At 40.9% G+C, this 22,684-nt stretch overlaps 1 protein-coding gene across 1 annotated transcript in view; it reads left to right on the top strand.

Moving 5' to 3' along the window:
- Nucleotides 1-22,684, top strand: part of ADAMTS6 (ADAM metallopeptidase with thrombospondin type 1 motif 6) — a 319,586-nt gene that overhangs the window by 234,221 nt on the left and 62,681 nt on the right. The window contains exons 16-20 of the mRNA XM_075066981.1: nucleotides 4,829-4,962; nucleotides 7,890-8,013; nucleotides 8,387-8,467; nucleotides 15,383-15,546; nucleotides 17,142-17,280. Coding sequence (XP_074923082.1) covers nucleotides 4,829-4,962; nucleotides 7,890-8,013; nucleotides 8,387-8,467; nucleotides 15,383-15,546; nucleotides 17,142-17,280 — 642 coding nt within the window. The remainder of the gene's footprint in view (nucleotides 1-4,828; nucleotides 4,963-7,889; nucleotides 8,014-8,386; nucleotides 8,468-15,382; nucleotides 15,547-17,141; nucleotides 17,281-22,684) is intronic.

The raw sequence follows: 22,684 nt of genomic DNA, 5'->3' as shown, positions 1-22,684 counted from the left end.
AGGAACAGCTAAGATACTGCGCAGAACGCTCAAACTCCCAGGCCTCTGGTAGAGGACCTGAGGTTGAGGAAGACACATACCACCCATAGGGGTGAGAGGGGAATTTTTTTATTTTTTTTTTTATAAATATATTTTTTACATCCCAAGACCTAATTTCAAGCCTCTAAGTGTGTATCCCTGAGTCTTAAGAGCCAATGCTATTACTAAAACCAAATTCAGAGCAGTGAGCGGAGGCACCTGTACTGCTTTACATGTTAACTGTAGCAGTAGAAACACAATCATGGATGGATCTACTCTGCAGTTTCAGCTTCCTGGGGCAGTTAGCAGCTGACATAAGTTAAAGAAGTCCTCAGCTGCTCTAAGTTACTTCACAGGACCAGCCCTGCACACAGTGGCCCTATGACTGAGAGAATGCAAAGATGAGCTTTGCAGCTCCTTCTCTCCTGGCTTGTGCTGTTTGTTCTTCAACCATAGTCAAGGATCTGTCCCACCATTTCTTTCTTTTCCTCTTTTTTGCTCCTTAGAAGAAAAAGGAGAGATGGACAAGGATGGTCTTTTGATTTAGATACAGGTCTAGTTGTCAGTAAACAAGGGTCCTTACTTTATGCCGACTTTCCCACACTTTCTGTCCCCAATCTTGGGGCTATCCTTGGGCAGGTTAAGCCCTAGCATAGATTAGAGCAACATCTGGGCTGCTTTAATTTCTGTTTGATTGCCGGTAACTCCCTGACCTACCTCCTGCATCCAGTCACACCCCCTGCCAACTTTATGCTTTCAACAGTTTAGCTAGCTTTGCAGTCATTTTGGCTACTGAAGTGACACAGGATCTGTCCTTCCATTGTTGACTCTAAAGGGCAGAGATCTTGTCTAGGGATTTGCTTTGCAAAAATAGTGGGCCAAATTCTGTTCTCAATTACTCCAGATTACACTGGCATGACTGAGAGGAGAATTTCACTCAATTAGGATACAGGCAGTATATTCATGATGTTGTATTCTAGAGTTTTGGTAATATATAAACATTATTTGATTCAAGCTTTGACTGTTATATACCCTTAATAATACCTTAGCTATCTCGTGAAAATCCTAGATTTTTGGCCTTAAATAATGTGATACAATTGTCATGTAAAGACTTAATTTAATTTTTTTCAAGCTTAAGCATGTATAATATGTTTTTTCTTTTTCTCCATTTTCATCATCTTAAAGGCATAGTTTTGCCCATACTTGAACCAAACAAAGAAGGCAGGATCAGGGCAGGGTGCAGATTTTGGTTTTATCTTGTAGCTGATTCATTCTTCGTTTATACAGGAGGTGTTTTTTTTTTTTTGTTTTTAAACAGAATGTCTGGTGAGACAATATTTTTCTATTTGATCTCAAGTTTCAATAGCAAGTCTTCAGCAGAACTTCCTATCTAGGAAGTTAATTATCTGATTTTTCCCTATACCCTACTCAGATAGGACCACTGTGATCATCTAGTCTGATCTTCTGGATAATGTTGGCAATAAGACTTCCCTGAATTAATTCTTATTTGAACTAGGGCATGTCTTTTTAGAAAAATATACAATCTTGATTTAAAAATGTCCAGAACACACCATAACTCTCAGTAAATTCCTCCAATGTTTAATTACCCTCACTGTTAAAAAGTCACCTTATTTCTAATCTAAATGTGTCCAGCTTGAGCTTCCAGCCATTAGATGTTGCCTGCTAAACTAAAGAGCCCTCTGTTATCAAATTTTTGTTTCCTAGGTAAGTACTTATAGAGTGGTCAAATCACCCTTTAATCTTCTCTTTGATAGAGCTAAATAAAGTGAACTCCTTAACTCTGTCTCTACAAGCCGTGTATTCCAATCTGTTAGTCATTCTCTGAAGCCACCCCTATTTCTTAATAGCCTTGTACTGTGGACACCACAACTGGACACAGAATTCTAGTAGCAGTCACACCAGTGCCAAATACAGAGGTAATATAACCTCTCTACTTCTCCAGTGTTCCCATTTATACATTCAAGATCATAGTAACTCTTTTGGCCAAACTTTTACATTGGTAGCTCATGTTTAGCTGATTTTCCACCATGAGTCTCCAAGTATTTTTCAGGTCACTGCTTCCCAAAATACAGTGCCCCCCCCATCCCATAGGTAGACCTCCAATCTTGGTTCTTAACAATGACTTTACATTTAGTCATTTTGAAAGGCGTATGATCTGCTTGTGCCCAGAGTACTAAGTAATCCAGTTCTCTCTGTCTTAGTGACCTGTTCTCTTCTTTATTTACCACTCTTCCAGTCTTTGTCTCATCTGCCAGCTGTTTCAATACCTCTTCAATTGAGGATCAGTTGGAGTAGGGTTGTCAAGTGATTAAAAAAATTAATCGTGATTAATCATGCTGTTAATAATAGAATACCATTTAAATATTTTGGATGTTTTCTATAATTTCAGTTACAACACTGAATATGAAGTGTACAGTGCTCACTTTATATTTGCAGTGTAAAAAGAAACAAAAGAAATAGTATTTTAATTCACTTCATACAAGTACTGTAGTGCAATCTCTTGGTCAGGAAAGTTGAACTTACAAATGTAGAAGTATGTACAAGAAATAACTGTACTCAAAAATAAAATAATGTAAAACTTTTGAACCTACAAGTCTGCTCAGGCCTACTTCTTGTTCAGCCAATCGTTCAGACAAACAAGTTTGCTTACATTTGTGGAAGATAATTCTACCTGCTTCTAATTCATGTCACCTAAAAGTGAGAACAGGCATTCGCATGGCACTGTTGTAGCCAGTGTCACAAGATATTTATGTGCCAGATGTGCTAAAGATTCGTATGTCCCTTCATGCTTCAACTACCATTCCAGAGGACATATGTCCATGCTGATGACGGGTTCTGCTCGATAATAATCCAAAGCAGTGCGGATCAATGCATGTGCATTTCATCATCTAAGTCAGATGCCACCAGCAGAAGGTTGATTTTCTTTTTTGTTGGTTTGAATTCTGTAGGTTCTACATCAGAATGTTGCTCTTCTAAGGCCTGGGCTACCCTAGCCAGCTACTTAAGTGCCATGCGAATGCCTGTTCTCATTTTCAAGTGACATTGTAAATAAGAAGCAGGCAGCATTACCTCCAGCAAATGTAAATAAAACTTGTTTGTCTTAGCAATTGACTGAACAAGAAGTAGGACTGAGTGGACTTGTAGGCTCTAAAGTTTTATGTTGTTTTATTTTTGAGAGCAGTTATGTAACAAAAAAAACCCCCCCTACATTTGTAAGTTGCACTTTCATGACAAAGAGATTGCACTACAGCAGTGGTCTCCAAAGTGGGGTGCTCAAGAGGATCTTTTGGGGTGCGCAGTCGGAGGAGCGCTGCCAGAGCAGTGCTGCTTCAGCAGTTTGGGCGGCTTTTTTTTCCCCCCCCTTCGACAGTTTGAGTGGGAGTCCGAGTCTTTTTTTTTTTTTTTGCTTGGAGCGGCAAAAGTGGAAGAGCCAGCCCTGCGGCACGGCAGAGGGGGAATGCTCAAAATTTTTTTTACTGATGGGGTGTGCGATCAAAAAAGTTTGGAGACCACTGCACTACAGTACTTTTATGAAGTAAATCAAAAAATAGTATTTCCTTTGTTTATCATTTTACAGTGCAAATATTTGTAATAAAAAATATAAAGTGAGCACTGTACACTTCGTATTGTGTGTTGTAATTGAAATCAGTATAATTGAAAATGTAGAAAACATACAAAATATTTGCATTAAATTTCAATTGCTATTCTATTATTAAGTGAGATTAAAACTGCAATTTATCATGATTAATTTTTTTAATCACAATTAATTATTTTGAGTTAATTGCATGAGGTTAACTGTGATTAATTGATAGCCCTAATTAGGAGTCTATCCATTAACCTAAAAATATACTGAAAACCTGTGTCCTGTTCATAATATTTTGAATATAAGCTTTAAAACTGCCTAGCAGGATATTTCTGTTCATTATCCTAATCATAAAAAACAAAAGAAAAGTAACCTAATTAATGATATTATTGCTACTCCATGCTAGCTAGTAATGGTGAAATAAGAATGGAAATCTTTGCTGTATATTTTGTTCATTGCCCACTCTCTACACATCTGAAAAGCTGTGCTCAAGAACTGTGTCTAGTGCCTTGTTATTATATAGTTGTTAGGGATCCTTTTTGGTGCTGTGTGAGATAGTGTCTTAGACACTATTTTTAAAAATTAAGTCTTTTTGTGCTTACATTATCATCAGTGGTTGCTGATGGGCATTTAGCACCTCTCAGATGTGCTTGTAAATTATTTGCTGAGCAAATGAGGGCACCTAGATATCCAATTAATGGATTGAAGTAATTAGACATTTAATGTCCTCTTATGTCAACAAAAAATTGACTCAGCGGAATTCTAAGCGGTCAAGAAAAGGGAGGGCAGGTTAAATTCTCTTTAAATTCAGGCCCTACATCTCAAAACATTGTTCATTTTATTAGGCATGTTGTGAACTTTACTATATTTCAAAACTGGAAAGTACAGTAACCATCGCTATATAATGTTAGTGCTTTTTAAATAACATCTTTATGTATTTTCAATTGTTCAGCAGGCATTAGGGTGGTATTATCATTAAAGATTTTTTCACCTTAACTCACCTGTAGGCTGTTTTGCTATAATCTGAAGTAATCTTTTTAGAGAAAAAAAAATCAAGTAGAGGATTAAAGAAAGCTTCTAAATCTGTCTGTATTCAGATGGGAGAAGAGACTATACGTTTCCAATCTGATTTTGTATGTGCTTTTAAAATTGGTTCTTACCTTTTCAGGAGCTGTCCATTAATTTTTTATTTGTTTTGTTGTTTAGGAGGGGTTAAACCATGTGCATTAAACTGCTTGGCTGAAGGTTACAATTTTTACACTGAACGTGCCCCTGCAGTAATAGATGGAACTCAGTGCAATGCTGATTCGCTGGATATCTGTATCAATGGAGAATGCAAGGTTGCATGTTTTAATAAAAACTACATTTATGGATTACTTCATATTGTCTAGTATTTATCAGCAGTAATTTTTTATAGCATTTTAGTTGCAGTACTTTAAAAAAAAATCTTAGATAAAAAAGGATTGTTGACAGTAAAAGTAAATTTCTTACATAAAAAGTGAGCCTGAGACAAGGGAAAGGAAGACTGCAGAAATGAGGCAAATTATTATGAGTTGCAATAAGCTTTCATTAGAAATTGCAGCAGACTTGTAATCAGGGCAGTCACCTCCAGAGCACGCTCTTATGGCCAGAGGTCATTCTGACACATCCTGCCTCTGTTTCCACCTCTTTAAGGCCCCTGAAGAACGGCAGTCCACAGTATTTAAAACATTCCATATCTCTTTCCCTTTAGGTAGAGAGCCCCCCAGCCCTTATTCCCAGAGCTGGGTCACACTTCAGCCACTACTCCGAGACTTTTCCTGACTGCAGTTTAGCCTCCAGACTATGACTTCCTCTTGCTCTAGCAGTCCTCCTAGCTGGGATACAACTCCCCTCATCTGAGGATCATCCTTTCAGGAGTCTTTCCTCTTTCTCTGCAGCACTTACCATAGCTTCCTAACATTCTCACCCTCCCTACACCTTTCTGCTGCCTTTAGAGGGGAATCAGGTGTCCATCAGGCCCCATCAAGACTGGTAACACAGCACAGATGGGTTGGTGCAGTTCCTTCATTAGTTAATGTTTGCTGGCCCCAGGCCTCCAACCCCTAAGGAGCAAGCCACTCTATTGCAAGACTAAATTAGAATCCTTTATTTAGTCTCTTTTGGCTTCTCCTAATCTCTGGTGTCTGTTGGGGGACCAGTAATTGTAGGAACCAGTTGATTAAAAGCATGTGCTTAAGTTCTTTGCTGAATTGAGGCCTTTTGGGGATGAATAGTAGTATAACCATAAATGTGGCAGTAAGTACTCCGTCTTTCTTAAATATCATGTAACTGCCACATTTATGGTTATACTACTATTCATCAGGGGTGTGATTTCAGAAAAAAATTATGTCAGCATATAGAATTTTATACAATAATATTATATGCTGCAAAATCTGAAGCGCACGCAAAAAAATGAAAGACCTAATGGACAATATAGACCTATGAAAAATCTGCGGGGGCTCAGATAGCAAATGATGCCCCTGCTATTCATTCCAATAAAAGTCAGTTCAGCAAAATGCTTAAGCACATGCTTAATTTTAAGCATATGAGTAGTGCTATTGACTTAAAAAAACCCTGACTTCTTTGAGACTATTCACATGCTTAAAGTTAAGTCTAATCTTAAGTGCTGTGTGGAACCAAGGCCTAAAGGTTTTTTTATGATTGAATCAAAGATGATGAGATCAATTGTTTCTAACTAAGAAAGGTGACACAATTAGCACCAAAGATTTGCCTTGTATTAGCAAACCAAATCACAGATCAGACAAAAAAAAATCACAATAAATACTATTCCAGGATGCTAAAAATATGTGAACATGCTAGAAAACAGCTAATACTTTTGATGATTATTTTAAAACTGACTATGCCAGATATTACGTGTATTTCCACAAAAATGGGCCCCATCAGGATTAAGATACAAGAGAATGTATTTGAAAAAACTGAATTTAAATCTTTCACACAATTGCAAGAAAAATATAAATTAAAACCAGGAGGTTTGCATTTTCTGACAGTTAAGGTATTATTTAGTAAATGAGCAGAAATGAATATTAGATTTATTCCCAATAGAGGACTACATAAGGAAACACAGATTAGTCAGATCTCAATTTTGCTTTTTGTAATAAGTAAAAAAGTCCAGATTTTTATGATGGTATTCATTTGCCTAGCAGTGAAAACATTTTGAAACTTTAACTTCTGTGATCGTATCGGTATTATTTATAAACAAGATGGTAGAAAAATCACATTTTTCCCAGTATGTTCATGTGGCTGCCTTATGTTCTGTTTTGGGGATCATTTGATTCTTTGTTGTATTATATAATCATCTGAAGAAGTGTAAAGCTGCAGTTTTCCTCCCGTTCAGTTTGTCCTCTGTTATTAAGTTGTTTTTCCATCCTGCCTTCCCAGGATATATTTTCTCCCATTCTCTGGCTGAGGTGAATCCTTAAATCATGCACAGATATCCTCTCTATATAACATACCACCTGTAAATTTTAATAGCTCCCTTCTCTTCCTGACTCCTCACAGCAGTTCTTCCAATCCAAGCTGCTGTTTTCTTGGCATGTTATTTCCAGGTGGTATTTCCAGGTGGTATTTGTGTAAGTAATGCTGGAGTTTGGATGCAGGAGAGAATCAAATCCAGATAATAAGAAGCTCTCTCTGCATCCAGCTCAGTCTTTCATTCTGCTTGAGTGTGCAGTGAACTCACATATTTAAGCTTTTATATGAGTTTGTTATCAGAATAATTGTGATGTCACAAATTTAGCTGCATTACTTTTCTGTGAGATGTGAGAAGATGGTCTGTGAAGTGTAAATGTTGACAAAAATACCACAGAATTTGTTTTTAAGCAACCACTCAAGGGAGACACAATGTTTTGTTAGAGAAACCAAAGGTAGAGGAGAATTAGAACATTTGGGGGCACTGTGTGGATATTAAATAATAATTGTGTTAAGTGTAGTACATCAATGTTTGTAAAATACTGTGATAGTCTCCTATGAAAAGGAGACTATAGGAGCACAAATTATTTATTTTCAATAAACTAAATTTGGATCATCTCTGATTTCGGAGTCTCCTTTTCTGGTAAGTGAAAATCCTCTTGTGATAGGGGCCACTCAAGGTGAAGTAGGCAAAGGGAGAACTAAATCTCAGATACTTAGGAAGAAATCTCTTGAGAAAATATTCAGTATTTTCAGGTAATGATCCAAGAAACCTCCTGCCTGCAGTAATATTTGTTCTATCCTCATCTGTTCTCAGCATGTGGGTTGTGATAATATTTTGGGATCTGATGCTAAGGAAGACAGATGCCGTGTATGTGGAGGAGATGGTAGCACATGTGAAGCCATTGAAGGTTTCTTCAATGATTCATTGCCCAGAGGAGGTAAGTATGAAGATATATATCACTCTCTATCCTGTGATTCACTGTGTGAAGGTGGACTGTTGTACCCACATGGAACCTAACTGAAAGCTCAAAACATGGAAGATAATATACTAGTATTTCACAGCCAACATATAAATTAATCAGTGAATTCTGAAATGTATGAAGGACTTTATTAATATGTAGAAAGGAGAAACTCATGGCTGCATGTTAGATTCTTGTTATTGTTTTTAACATTTGTCTCTGAGACTTAAAGAGTTCTCTGTTCTCTGGCATGAAAGGCAATATTCAGGTACCTTTGAATCCAAGCATAATTTATTAATTGCTAGTTTCATCCAGTTAATAATAATAAATAAGGTTTACCTTTACCGTATAGGGTACATGGAAGTGATTCAAATTCCAAGAGGTTCCGTTCACATTGAAGTAAAAGAAGTGGCTATGTCAAAGAACTACATTGGTAAGAGCTGGTTTAAACACAAGAGCTTAATTAACTAGTAATATTTATAAAGTGTTTTTAAGATACTGGAGCAGATTCAATGATCTGGCTAAGCTTTGCTGGGTGCAGGACCAGGGGAGGTAATATTATCCATCAATTTTAGGTACTTACATGCCCCCATAACCATAGTATCTGATTACCCCACAATCTGTAATTTACTTAACTTTACAACATTCCTGTGAGTTGGGGAAATACTATTATCTCCATTTTACCGATGAGGAAACTGAGGCACAGAAAAGCTAAAATGGCTTGCCTAAGGTCATACAGGAAGCGTGTGGTAGAGCAGAAAATTGAATTCAAGTCCCAAGTTTCAAGCTGCATCCTTCCTCCCTTTAAAGGTGGCTATAAACTTGCTTTGTACTCTTCTGATCTTGGGGTCTAACAAGTGCCAACCTGATCCATGGAGTAAGAACAGGCTTAAAATCATAGAATATCATGGCTGGAAGGGACTGCAGAAGGTCATCTAGACCAACCCTGCTCAAAGCAGGACCAATCCCCAACTAAATCATCCCAGCCAGGGCTCCGTCAAGCCTGACCTTAAAAACCTCTAAGGAAGGGGATTCCACCACCTTCCTAAGTAACCCATTCCAGTGCTTCACCACCGTCCTAGTGAAAAAGCTTTTCCTAATATTCAACCTAAACCTCCCCCACTGCAACTTGAGACCATTACTCCTTGTTCTGTCATCTGGTACCACTGAAAAATGTCTAGATCAGGGGTCGGCAACCTACGGCAACCTACGGCATGTGTGCCAAAGCGGCATGTGAGCCAATTTTCTTGGCACACGGCTGCCAGCCGGGGTCCCGGCAGCCGGCCCCGCTTAGCCCGCTGCAGACTAAGTGAATGGAAACCCAGGCCAGCAGGAGGCTGAGCGGGGCCAGCAGCTGGGACCCCAGACCGGCAGCAGGCGTGCCCCCCGGCTCCCTCCTCACCATGCTCGGGTTCTGCAGCTCCCGGGAGTATGAACTGCCGGGGCGCAGGCCCCTGACCTACTGCAGGAGGGGCAGCAGCGGTGGCTCACGCTCTTGGGAGCCGCAGAGCCATAGCGCGGCGAGGGAGGAGCCAGGGTAGTGCACAGGGAACTGCCGCCCACATACATCTGCTTCAGGAGCCACAGCCCAGGCAGGTGCACCCCCCCACAGGTCCCTCCTCACCATACTCAGGTTCTGCGGCTCCCGGAAGTGTGAGCTGCCATCGCTGCTGCCCCTCCCACCAATCCCCCCTCCCGCTGCCTCAGCACTCCACATGGAGTTTTGCCTCCATGTGGAGCCAGCATCTGACCAGTATGGGCATGGTAAGGGAAGTCCCAGGGGGCAGTCAGGGAGCAGGGGGAGGTTGGATGGGTTGGGAGTTCTGGGGGCCCTGTCAGGGAGCGAGGAGTGGTTGGATGGGGTGTGGGAGTCCATGGGGGTCTGTCTGGGGGCAGGGAGTGGTTGGATGGGGCGTGGGAGTCCCTGAGGATCTGTGTGGAAGTTGGGGGTGTGGATAAGGGTTGGGGCAGTCAGGGGACAGGTAGGATCCTAGTGGGGCAGTTAGCGTGGGGGGGGGCGTGTCTCAGGAGGGGGCAGTCTCAGGTGACAAGGAACAGGGAGGCTTAGGTAGAGGGTGACGTTCTGGGGGGCAGTTAGGGGCAGGGGTCCCAGGAGGAGGCAGTCAGGGGACAAGGAGCAGGAGGGTTCTGATGGGGGCAGTCGGGGTGGGAAGTAGGAGGGAGTGGATGGGGGCAGGGCTAGGGCAGGGCTCTCCCCTCTTTTTTGATTGTTGAAATATGGTAACCCTAGGTGAGGGGGGAGCCAGGGGGCGCATGGGGGCTGGTGCCCGCATACATCCACTGCAGCCTGTAGGAGCTCCCGGGGGGGGGGGCCCGGGCCGCAGCCTGGGCAGGAGGGATGGGGGGGTGCAGCTGCTCCCCACTAGCAGCCCCACCACCTTTGCAGGGCTGCTGCCCCTCTGCACCGCGCTGGCTCCTCCATGGCTGGGGTTTGCTGCTTCCGCAAGCGGGACGCTCTGGCTCTCCGGTGCCTCTGGAAGGCGGCTCCTCCCTGCCGAGCTGCTGCAGTGGCCCAAGCCTGGCAAAGCCAGTGAGTGGACTGGGGGCCACCAGGGTGGGGTGGGGAGGGGAGGGCTCGTGCGAGGGCTGTGCACCCTCCAGGGGAGTTCTGGGGGCAGGGAGGGGGGAACCTGGTCTGGGGAGCAGCCCCTGGGCACGGCTGGCCCCTGGGATCTATAAAGGCTCATTGGGATTTGCCCCTCAATGAACCAATGTGCAAGGGGGAAGGACAAGGTAAAGTTTCACCTAGGGCGCAAAATATCCTTGCACCAGCCCTGCCTCGGGGGTGCGTGCACCCAAGGTTAAGAACCACTACACTAAACTGATAAGATCTACATTTTAATTTAATTTTAAATAAAACTTCTTAAACATTTTAAAAAACTTGTTTACTTTACATACAACACTAGTTTATAGACTTATAGAGAGAGACCTTCTAAAAACGTTAAAATGTATTACTGGCACGCAAAACCTTAAATTAGAATGAATAAATGAAGACTCAGCACACCACTTCTGAAAGGTTGCCCACTCCTGGTCTAGATCCATCCTCTTCAGAACCCCCTTTCAGGTAGTTGAAAGCAGATATCGAATTCCCCCTCATTCTTCTCTTCTGCAGACTAAAGAATACCAGTTCCCTCAGCCTCTCCTCATAAGTCATGTGCTCCAGCCCCCTAATCATTTTTGTTGCCCTCCGCTGGACTCTTTCTAATTTTTCCACATCCTTCTTGTAGTGTGGAGCCCAAAATTGGACACAGGACTCCAGATGTGGCCTCACCAATGCTGAATAGAGGGGAATGATCATGTCCCTCGATCTGCTGGCAATGCCCATACTTATGCAGCCCAAAATGCTGTTAGCCTTCTTGGCAACCAGAGCACACTGCTTACTCGTCTCCAGCTTTTTGTCCATTGTAACCCCTAGGTCCTTAGGTCCTTTTCAGGCTTCACCAAGGACAAAAGAGCAAGCATGGCTAGATGTTTCCCCAGCCTGGTTTATGAAACAGTCAGTTCATAAACATACAAGGCAACACATTTCTCAGTCAAAAGAAACTGATGAGTTAGTTGTTCTGCAACCTAATGAACTGACAGTCCTAGAAGCTATTATGTGCCTAGGCTGCAGATCCACTGATTAGGTTGCTTTGTTGTCCCTTAGCCACAGGAATGCAAATAACTAGCGATGCAAATGCTTGCAAAGGACTGTCTGTGATGTGTGCTAGATGGGAGTGTGGAGGGTAGCTAACCTCCTAGATAAATTAACCCCACCCACCCATAGTTATTTGCTGTAGTGCTGGTATTGGATGTCTGCTTCCCTTTACCCCTGTAATTCAGCAGGATTGTCAGCCTCTTCCCTTTTAGAAGGAAGAGTAACATACTTAGCCCTAGCAATCAGGAATGCTTATTACACTTACTACACTACTCTCCCACCCCTCTTCTCCATCCCCACACCAAAAAGTTGTATTGCTGGTGAAATAGCATCTGTATCTTATAACTGACATTTCAAGCAGAGGACAGGGTGGGTGAGGTAATATCTTTTATTGGACTAGCTTCAGTTGCTGAAAGGTTTCAAGCTTCTTCTGCCTGAAGCAGAGCTCTATGTAAGTTTGAAAGTTTGTCTTTCTCACCAACAGAAGTTGGTCCAATAAAAGATATTACCTCACCTACTTTGTCTCACTAATATTGTTGGACCGACATGGCTACAACAACACTGCATATTTCAAGCAGAGGAATGAAGGTTACAGGATATCCTGTCACAGCCATTTCATATTAAGAACTACATTTTCAAATGGTCAGTTTGTACCTGTAAAATCTGCACTCATGTTACTGCAATTACAACTGAATACAAACCAGGTTTTGCATCTCTCACTCCAGGCTTGACGGTACATATCAGACAGAAGGGAAACTAGTTTTTAAACAAATAAAAAAAATCCATACAAAATAGTTTGCAGAGAGGTTTATTTTAGTTCTTTGATGTTTGTGCAGTAGTTTTAAATGTTTTCATGTTTAAATGTCCTGTCTGGTTAATTTAACCTAATTGGCTCTTTTGAAGTTAGAGTGAATAAAAATTAGGATTCTGGAAATCTAGCTTCTGCTGAGGCCAAACTCTGACCCAATATTCTAATGCCAAGCTTTAGTCTATAATTTTTCATACACTTACTCAAAATAGATAACTAGCAAGAAACAGTGCTCTCTTCCTTCAGTATTGTACAACATCCTGGCTTGTTCTCTCCTCTACCTGATGAGTTTGGTGGTAGTTTGGCACAGTTTGGGAATTAAAGAAGTTTGTGAGGAGACTCTGGTCTGTTTCCTGGTGACACACCACCATCTCTTCCTGCTCTTTGTCACTCTCTTTTCACATACATGTTTCCCTGGTATCAGTGCCCCATCACATACAGTCAAGGGTAAATCAGGAACCCTAGAAGAGTGAAAGTTTGAGGACCAAATTCTTCTCTCAGTTAATGTGTAATTTCAATGAAGTCACTAGAATGAGATTTATATTGAGGTATATTATAACAAAATTTGGCCTGTGATGATAACTCGTCTTGTTCCTCACTCTTGGAATCTATAAGACAAATCCTAAATTCTCTCCCTATTATCATTTTGCCACAATAAAGACTGACTAAGGATCCATAGCTGGCCTTGAATTTTCAGACTGTAATTTTGCCAATATCCACGAACTTTGATTACAGAATGAATTCCAGAAAATTGAGTAGTCTCTTTATTACCTTAACCAAAGAGATTATAGAGTCATAGAGTTTAAGGCCAAAAGGAACCACCAGTGTATCATAGGCCACTAACACCACCCAGAGCCCACTCACTCATCCCAACAACCTAAATTAGACTAACGTATTACAGTCTCCAGGAGACTAGACTACTATGTGGCCTGGGCAGAGAATAGGAGGGACCAAAGTGCATCAGTTCCTGAGGCTCTTGCAATGGCAGGGAAATGATTAAGTGAGATATATGCAGAGAATCCCGGCAAGTGACTTGTAGTCACATGCTGCAGAGGAAGATTTAATCTCCAAGGTCACTGCTAACCTGACGTGGAGGAAAATTCCTTCCTGGCCCCACATATAGTAATCAGTTAGATCTTGAGCATGTGAGCAAGAACCAGCCAGCCAAGTACCTGAAAGAGAGAATGCTTAGTGCCACCTCAGAGCCAATAGTATACATAAAAAAGCATTCAGAGTAAAGTCTGTAAGCTTCCCAAAGTCCATTTCATATTTTAGAAACAAAAAAAGGAATCTTTTTGATAAAGAAAAAGTTAAATATCTGCCCTTGAATAGAATCTGCAAGACTACCCTTAACAAACTGATAAAGATTATAAAAAAGCTAATAATATTTTATTTGTCCATCAAAATACATTTTTATTTCAAGCTGCTTTAAATATGATTTCAGTCTTCTGACATTCCCATGACCTGTTGAATCAGAAATAGATATGCTACCTGTAGTGCTGTTTTCATCACGTGCTATGTTGACAATAGAAGCTTAACAAATTATATTGGAAAAAGTAATAGCTTACCAGTGTTTGGTTTTCTAAATTTTATAGTTTGATTTAACTATTGGTATTTATTACTAGTTTCTTGTTGATATAAATGATTTTCAGTTATTTGATATTCTGTATAACCGTAATAATGAACTGTGATTGAATTTGTATGTTCGCTTGGAGCAGCATAGCCAACTGACTAGTTCTAGGACTCAGTCTGAGAGCTGGTCACACTTTTGTGTTGTGATTAAACATATATTTATCTTCCATGCTACTTGACCTCAGAACAGAATCACTGAGAAATCATCTGGGAAATGTGCCGGGTTTTCTGATTTTGAATATTAGTGTATTTCTGGGAACGTGCTTCTAAAGCAGAATACCAAGGGTCAAAGATAAGGAAGTAAGAACTGCTTGGGAACCAGCTTTGAAACACAAACTGCCTCTTCCTTGCTCCTACACAAGCCCACTTTTATTGTGCCCACAAGGTTTGCATGTCCCACACTCCAGAAGGTAGGGATACCAAAATTTTGTTCAACTGAAGTGTACATTGCAACTCATACATTTAAGAGGTAAATCTAATTTGCATATAATAGAGCAGGTTGCAGGTGTCCTCAGCTGTAGTACAGAGAGCACAGCCTATTGATACTACAAGTTCTAGCATGCACCATTGTATCTCAATCTGCATGGCCTGTTCTTGCTGATACCTGTAGTCTGCCTACTGGAGATGATAGCCGAAGTCAGTATTGTAGATCTTCATGGGCCACATTTCGGTCATTCTGCCAAAAGGAAAAGTAGGTTTTAAACTACTTTGAAACCAGTGATATAGAACTAAAGTCAGGGCCGGCTCCAGGCACCAGCATTCCAAGCAGGTGCTTGGGGTGGCCTTCTGCAAGGGGCAGCAGTCCGTGTGTTTTTGCCCCCAAGCAGCCCGCCGAATTGCTGCCGCGGACAGCGGGGACAGTCCATGTGCCATTAGGGCGGCACACACATTTCCACAGTGGCAGCAATTCGGCAACATCTTCTAAGTTCATCTGTCTGTGGCGACGACAATTCAGCAGCAGCTTCTATGTTCAGCTGTCCACGTCGACGCAGCTTCTGTCTTCCGGCTGAAGACAGAAGCTGCCACTGAATTGCCGCCGCCGTGGAAACGCATGAGCCGCCATAACGGCACACGAACCTCCCCCGCCGTCCACGGCGGCAATTCGGCGCACTGCTTGGGGCGGCAAAAACAGTAGAGCCGGCCCTGACTAAAGTACACATACTTCTGTCACATTAGTAGTTTCATTTGCAATGGCTTCTCTATTATAAATGCTGCTTCCAATTTTTAGGTGGCTTGTATTTTTTTTTAAGCTTTAAAATCTGAAGAGGACGACTACTATATTAATGGTGCCTGGACTATTGACTGGCCTAGAAAGTTTGATGTTGCTGGGACAGCTTTTCATTACAAGAGGCCAACAGAAGAACCTGAATCTTTGGAAGCTTTAGGCCCTACTTCAGAAAATCTCATAGTCATGGTAATGTTATAATGAATATATTTCTGAACTCAAACATGAGTTTATGTTCCAAGTAAGAGAGGGCAATAAACCGAGTTAAATTGCATGGAAAAGGAGTAGGGCGTGCCTAGTTCTTGCACTTTGAGATTACCTCCTACTCACCTCTTTGTCTTCCCAAAACTGATGGGATAGCTATGATTATAAAGAAGAGAGCTAACAACAAACTGTTGTATTGCCAGGAGATCTACAGAAAATATCAGTGAAAATCCCACACACCTCAGGCCATAGGAGGGATCCCTCCTAGTTTCATTTGCTTCCTGGTCCTCACAGTAATGACAACATAAATTGAAAAGTGGATAGATGGTGTGGTCATGCTTACTGGGGTATATGAAAGTGTAAGGCAAGTTATGACACAGTTGCATTGGACTGTATTGTGATACCCTTATTCACAGCAGGTAATACCTTACTCCAGAAGTAGCCCTGTTGATTTCAGTGGGTCTAATTATGGTGTGAGATATCATGATCTGGCCCATAGTAAATTCCCTCACTGTGGACATACCTGGCCACGCTTCCAACAATGTGAACTCTGTTTTGCCTGTTGTAGCTGTGGAGAGGCTAGAAATGGTTATGTGGAGGGGAGGTGTCTAAGGCATTAACTACTTTTGTCATCAACTTAGCACCAGTGACTTTCCTACTGAAGATTATCCACCATTTTGCTCTCTCACAGAGGGGCGCATATGCCTCAAAGTAATTTATAACTGGAGGCATGATCGGGTGAGATATATCTCTGAGACTCATCCAGGCTGCTTTTGTTAACATATACTGTAGATGTTAGTAGCAGCAATAAAAAAATGTCAGGTTGGGGATTCAGGGCTAGATTGCTTTGAAGGCACAGCACTGTATTGAGCAGGTGGCATGTGAAAGTAGTGTGCTACAGCAGGAACCATAAGGAAAATTATTGATGGTTTCACCTGGCAATCTGTGATGTTGCACGTGCAGCAGGAGCTGTGCCAGTCTGTAAAAGGGGCCAGTGTTCACTCTTCCCATATGCCCAGCCACACCACTGCCTTGTATTGTGGGTGCTGGGGAAGTAGCTCCACCCTCATGTGTCTCTCTATTGGAAACTAGTGCCATTACTGATGCCAGGTTGGAGTATTATTTATAATATTGATATTGTGGTAGTATGTAGAAGCCCTAACCAAGTCAGTGTCTTATTAGTTCCCGCGCCATGTTGCGGATAGTCCCAGCAAAAGAGCTCAATATGGGGGTTTGAAGATTGTTGCACACCTACACAGGGTCAGCCCAATAAAGTCCCTTAATATTATCTGGCCTTGACACCTCCTTGAAGTAATTTAACTTAATGAGGACCAGAAGATTAGAATTGTTAATATGTCAAAAACAAATTTTGCTGTTAAGAAAAAAAATTGAAAGAAAAAAACTCACCTTTTAAAAATTAGTCCAGATTTCTTTTGGGAATAACTACAAGAACTATAGAGACTTGTTTTGTGACATTTCCCCCCTCTACAAGACATAACACATACCTAGATTAAATTTGTTGTAGTTGCTCTCTGCTTGCGTTTTTTTTTCATGGTATAACCAGTTGTTTTCAACTGCAGATTCTGCTACAGGAACAGAATTTGGGTATAAGGTATAAATTCAATGTTCCCATCTCTCGTACTGGCAGTGGAGACAATGAAGTTGGCTTTGCATGGAATCACCTGCCTTGGTCAGAATGTTCTTCCACTTGTGCTGGAGGTAAGACACATATCAGGCAATCAAACTGAAGGGTCAGTTGAATTACAAAATATACATTGCCTCATATTTGTTTAGGTAACTAATTGAAAACATTTATTTCAGGTCTGCTTCAACCCTTAATTTAGTGAAAGAAAGTTTCTTTTGATTATCACATTGTATTTTGTTTATTTTCAACTTCATGTAATTTGTACAGATTTGTTGATTAAATACAGTACTTCTTGGCACAGTGAGTGTCTGTCGGCTGGTGCTTCTCCTGAGACTCTCTTGAGGCTGGCATGCTAGCTTTTCACAGGAGCTTTCCTGATAAAAGACATCTGAAGTTTTAAGTAAGGAAATAAACAAGACTCAGAAGGCAAATATAAGGTATCTGTAACAAAGGGAAGAGGGATGTAGTTCATATGATCTTAGGCAGGCCCTCCTATCCTCTAACCACCAAAGTTAAGGATGCATACTGGCAGCTTTTCAGTAGTAGATATTTCACTACTGGATGATACTTCCCAGCAAATAGCAGTATCTGAGATTCATTGGCTATTGGCAGTGGTGGGGATTTGTGGGTTGTCCCATGTGAGTTCATCATGGGTGCCTTTTGCCCACAATTTACTGTATTCCTAATCCTCCTCCCTCTAGTGGCCACCAATGCAATTCTTAACCTCTGGCTGGGAAAGCAGGACAGTTGGCTTCCTTCAAAGCCAACACCATTGCTGCTGCATGGACTGGTGAGTAGAAGTGCTGTGTGAGCGGCATCTTTCTTCTCTCTGGAGACTAAATTCATCGCCTCCACTACACACATCAATTTCAGAAGACAAGAGAATGAGAGTTTTAAATCCATGCCTGGACCTTGGTAGTGCATGTCCCCATATCAAGGGAAATGCTTCATTTTAATGTAAGGGTGACTAATACCGGGAGGAGGGGAGAATTTTTTTTTTAAATTAAACTCAAAGTACTTAAGTTCCTTTTCTTGCTAATCAAGGTTTTTGTATTTAGAGCTTTCTCCCTCACAGTATCATTCTGCTAGATCCAGAGGTAGTTATTATTACTTGTTTGTTGTTTACATTCCAGCAGTATGCTCAGCATTGCACAGGACACAAAGAAAGATACAGATCCTCTCCTGTGGCACTAACTAGAAAAATATTTGAGATAAAAATACATTTGGAGATCTAGAGGACAGTGCTAACATAGTGTCTTTTTTGTTGTTTGTTTGTCATAGGGTTTGTTGTTGTGTAATAGGTGAGTGACAGAATTTTTAGTGATCTGCATTAGCATTTATGAACCTTGTAGAAGATTGAGTTTTAAGGAGGAAGTTCAAAGAAAGAGGTAGAATGCCTATCTCATTAGGATAGAAAGGCAGTTCCAAGCATTAGGCAAGTGATGGCAAATCCCATGTTTGACATAGTGAGTGAAATCCTGGCCCTACTGAAGTCATTGGCAAAACTCCCGTTGACTGCAGTAGGGCCAAGATTTCACTACAGATCCTTTTGTCATGGAAATGATTGTAATGTCACAAATTCATTTACTATATGGGAGCAAGACATTGTCTGTGAAGGAGCAAATCTTTGTTTAATTAAAGATGCTAAAATATTAGTATTTAATCTGTAAACAATGTATGAAAAATTGAAAAGTAAATGAATTTATTATGAATTTAAAAGTTTACCTTAACACAAAAGTCCCTTTTAAAGTAGTTAATGGTGGCTAAAACCAGATTCTTCTCTCTCTCTTCTTTCTTTCAGTTTAATGTGAGAAAGTGCTGTAGTGACTGATTTTCTTTAAGGAAATGAGGGCTCTGTTCAGGGAATAATTGTTTCATTGTAGCTATAATTCATATAGAAACTATCTGCTTTTCCCACATGAATTGTGTTTTATTGCAGTTTATGAAACACCTTTTGCTATATACCAACAGAAGACAGGGATTCTCAATTCAAAAAAGTGGCTGAGTCAGGGAAAAAGAGAAGTGAGGGAGCTATTGTAACTGAAAAAGAAAAAGGAAGTATGGAAAAATCCTAGAAAAACTATGTGGCTTTGGTTATTTTATAGAATTCGTTGTCTTGTGCAACCTTAATTTGGCCTCGTTGTGTGTATTTGTTATAATATAGTCTTCAATTAACATGATCTTGTGCTATTTTTTCCACAGGATTCTTGCCTCATTCAGTGTATAGGATGGACAGTGCTCAATTAACAATCAGCTATTCAATATTTTGTTTTATCCTCGTTGTTCAGTATATGGCCCTAGGTCTTATTTACCGCACACTATTCAAACCCCGTTATGATGACCAAATTACAAATTTCCTCATAGGCTTTTCTATGGCACTCATCACTATGGTATGTGAGTGCTTAAAAACATGAATTAATATTCACAAAAACCCCATGAGGAAAGGAGGAGGTATTATATCCATTTTAAAGTTGGGGAGCTGAGGCACAGAGAGATGAAGGTTAAAAGTATTCTCTGTTTTTGGGTGCCAAATTTGAGAAGCCTGGACCTGATTTTTCAAAGTACTTAGCATTATATAGCACTTTATATACTGAAGCACATTAATTTCAATTGCAGTTGTATGTGCTCAGAACTTCTGCAGTTCGGGCCCCCAGGTCTCATGTTGGGCGCCCAGAAAATGAGGGACACACAACTGGTGACCACCTCTGACTTGCCCAGCATCACATAGCAACTCTGTGGCAGAGGCAGGGATGGAATCCAATTCTCCAAGCCCGCATTTAACTGTCTTAATTGCAAGACCCATCTTTCTGTTCCAGAAACGAACCCTCTACCTAATTTACTCATACCTTCCAGTCTCTGAATAAAGGAGGCAGGGGTCTTACAGACAACAGCCTGCTTTACAACACAACCTCAATTCATCCCCAGAGCAGATCCATCCTGTGTACTGAATGAGGCAGGGATCCTGTGGAAAAAATGGCATGTGATGCTATAATTAAAGACAATATCATAATGGATACACACAAGAGAGCTGAGTTATGGTTACACAAGCTTTTATTCCCTCCACATTTGAATCAGACAGCTTCCTCCGTTATGTGGGTGTCAGCAGGGGGTATCATTGACAGGACAAGAGAGACAAGCTCCCTGGTCTCAGTTTCATTGCCTAGCCCTACCTTGGCCCAGAGCAGCAGTGGGAGGGAGTAGAGAGGAATGAATAGCAGGCTGGGGGGCCTCAGGGGAAGGGAGGAGTGAGTGGCAGGCAGGGGGCATCAGGGGAGAGGGTGGACAGGCATGAAGGTGGGGGAGATTCGAGGGAGGGAGCAAAGGTGGCAAAAACTTAAAGCCATCTTTACACTCCTTCAACTCTGGGAGTATAAATTAGAGCAGGGTGCTTTAATTTGCACAAGCTGGTAGCAGTCCCCTGTGGGCCATTACGTAGCCAAGGATTGCTGGAGCACAAGGCGCTCCTGCCACACTTTCAGTATGCCCTCTATGCTAAAGCAGTGGTTTTCAACCTCTGGCCCATGGACCCCTGGGGGTCTGCAGACTATGTCTAAGATTTCCAAAGGAGTCCACACCTCCATTTGAAATTTTTTAGGAGTCCACAAATAAAAATAGATTGAAAAACCACTGTGCTAAAGGGGCTGGTATAGAGCCAACTGTATGCCAGCCAGGAATTATCCCATGCCAAGGGAATCTCCAGATGCCTTATTAGGGTGGTTTTCCAGAATGGTACAAAGGACCCAGAGTGGGTCCTGAGGCTATGGCCTATGAAATGTATATACTTAACACCTATCATGCATAAGTACTTCTAGGCGAAGGTTGCATGAATCGTTTAAAGTTAAACTGGATAAAACACTGAATGATATACTGTAGGAAACAATCTTGGAATACCTCTTACAACTTTTTTATCTCTAATTTTCTGATTTTGCAAGATGAGAAGAAGTTAGCCAGGCTTGATACATTTCTTGCATTGCTTTTTGGTGGAAGGTAGTTCTTTGGTGGAAGGCAATGTATTTTGTTTGAAATAAGGCTGTTAAATGAAAAGTGTTAGAGGATATGATATTAAAAAATACCCGTGTCCTCTGTCCTTTTTAAACAGAGATCCAAACGGTAAACAGAGATCCAAACTGGCCTTTTTGTCATTTATCTAAAAGTTGTTCCTCTTTGAATTGCTACTGTGGTCCAAAACACTTGTTTGCTTGGTGACATAGTGCTACAACGGTGCAGTGGCACCACTGCAGTGCTGTATGTGTAGACAAGCACTTACATTCTGGTTTTTCCATAAAGAAACATCTGTTACAATTTTAAATACTCACACTCCATTTATGTAGCCCGTGGCTGCAACTGTATTAACAATTCACTTATGCCTCCCATGTATCTTTCCCCCCTGGACTGTGTTCCCTACCTTTTCCTCACCCAGAGAGAGTCAAAATGTTGTGTTATGCAAAGGAACCGATATTAGCTAGTCAGCAACTTCTCTGTCAGCACTACACCTGTCAGGACACCTCTCAGTCATGCAGATTTTAACCCTGGGAAACAAGAGAAACTCAAACTGTTCTTGGAATAAGGACAGACAACATTTATCCTTGTCCCTTTTGATTTTTTTAGGGCTGAAGGCTACAGCATTCCATAGTTTTCCTGAAAATCGTTATTCACTGAGTCAATTGTTTTTAAATGTGCCCTTGTTTTAAGAGTAGAAACATAGAATATGTATTATCTGGAAAGATTTTCTCTTCTTTCCTAAAGAAAAATGTAAAGCATCTTTCTAATTTTTAACTTTTCTTCTATTGTTTTTGCAAATCAGCAACAATCCCAATATGTATATAGGGTTAGATATGAATAAAATGATAAATAATTACACAACCATTATGAACTTCTCATATTATATCTGCAAATATTTGAAACTCATTAAAGAGATGAGATACAGTTAAATAGTTTATAGAGCAGTGGAATGAAAATCCCAGATTATCTCAATACAATGCAAATTGCAAGTCTACTTATAATGAAACTCATCATATAGGTCTCAATTGATAAAAGTATCACTAGTCATGAGAGAACTTAAGCACATACTTAACATTAATCATGTACTTAAGTCCCATTAAAGTCAGTGTTTCACTTATCTGAGTCACTGAGATTTAACCACATGATAAGAGTTAAGCAAATGCTTAATGAGGCTAATGAAGAGTTTAGGAGTAGTGACAGGGTGGCTAATGGGAATGAGGACAAACAGCTTAATGGGACTAAATCAGGGGACCTGGATAATCTCCATCCAAGAATATTAAAGGAACTGGCACATGAAATTGCAAGTCCAATAGCAAGAATTTTTAATGAATCTGTAAATTCAGTGGTCATACCATATGACTGGAGAATTGCTAATATAGTACCTATTTTTAAGAAAGGGAAAAAAGCGATCCAGGAAGCTACAGGCTTATTACTTCGACATCAATTGTATGCAAGGTCTTGGAACAAATTTTGAAA

The sequence above is a fragment of the Chelonoidis abingdonii genome, chromosome 6, assembly GCF_003597395.2.
Source record: "Chelonoidis abingdonii isolate Lonesome George chromosome 6, CheloAbing_2.0, whole genome shotgun sequence".
In the NCBI taxonomy this organism is placed as follows: domain Eukaryota; kingdom Metazoa; phylum Chordata; order Testudines; family Testudinidae; genus Chelonoidis; species Chelonoidis abingdonii.
The sequence above is the reverse complement of the archived record's forward strand: the minus strand, read 5'-3'. Positions and strand labels throughout refer to the sequence as shown.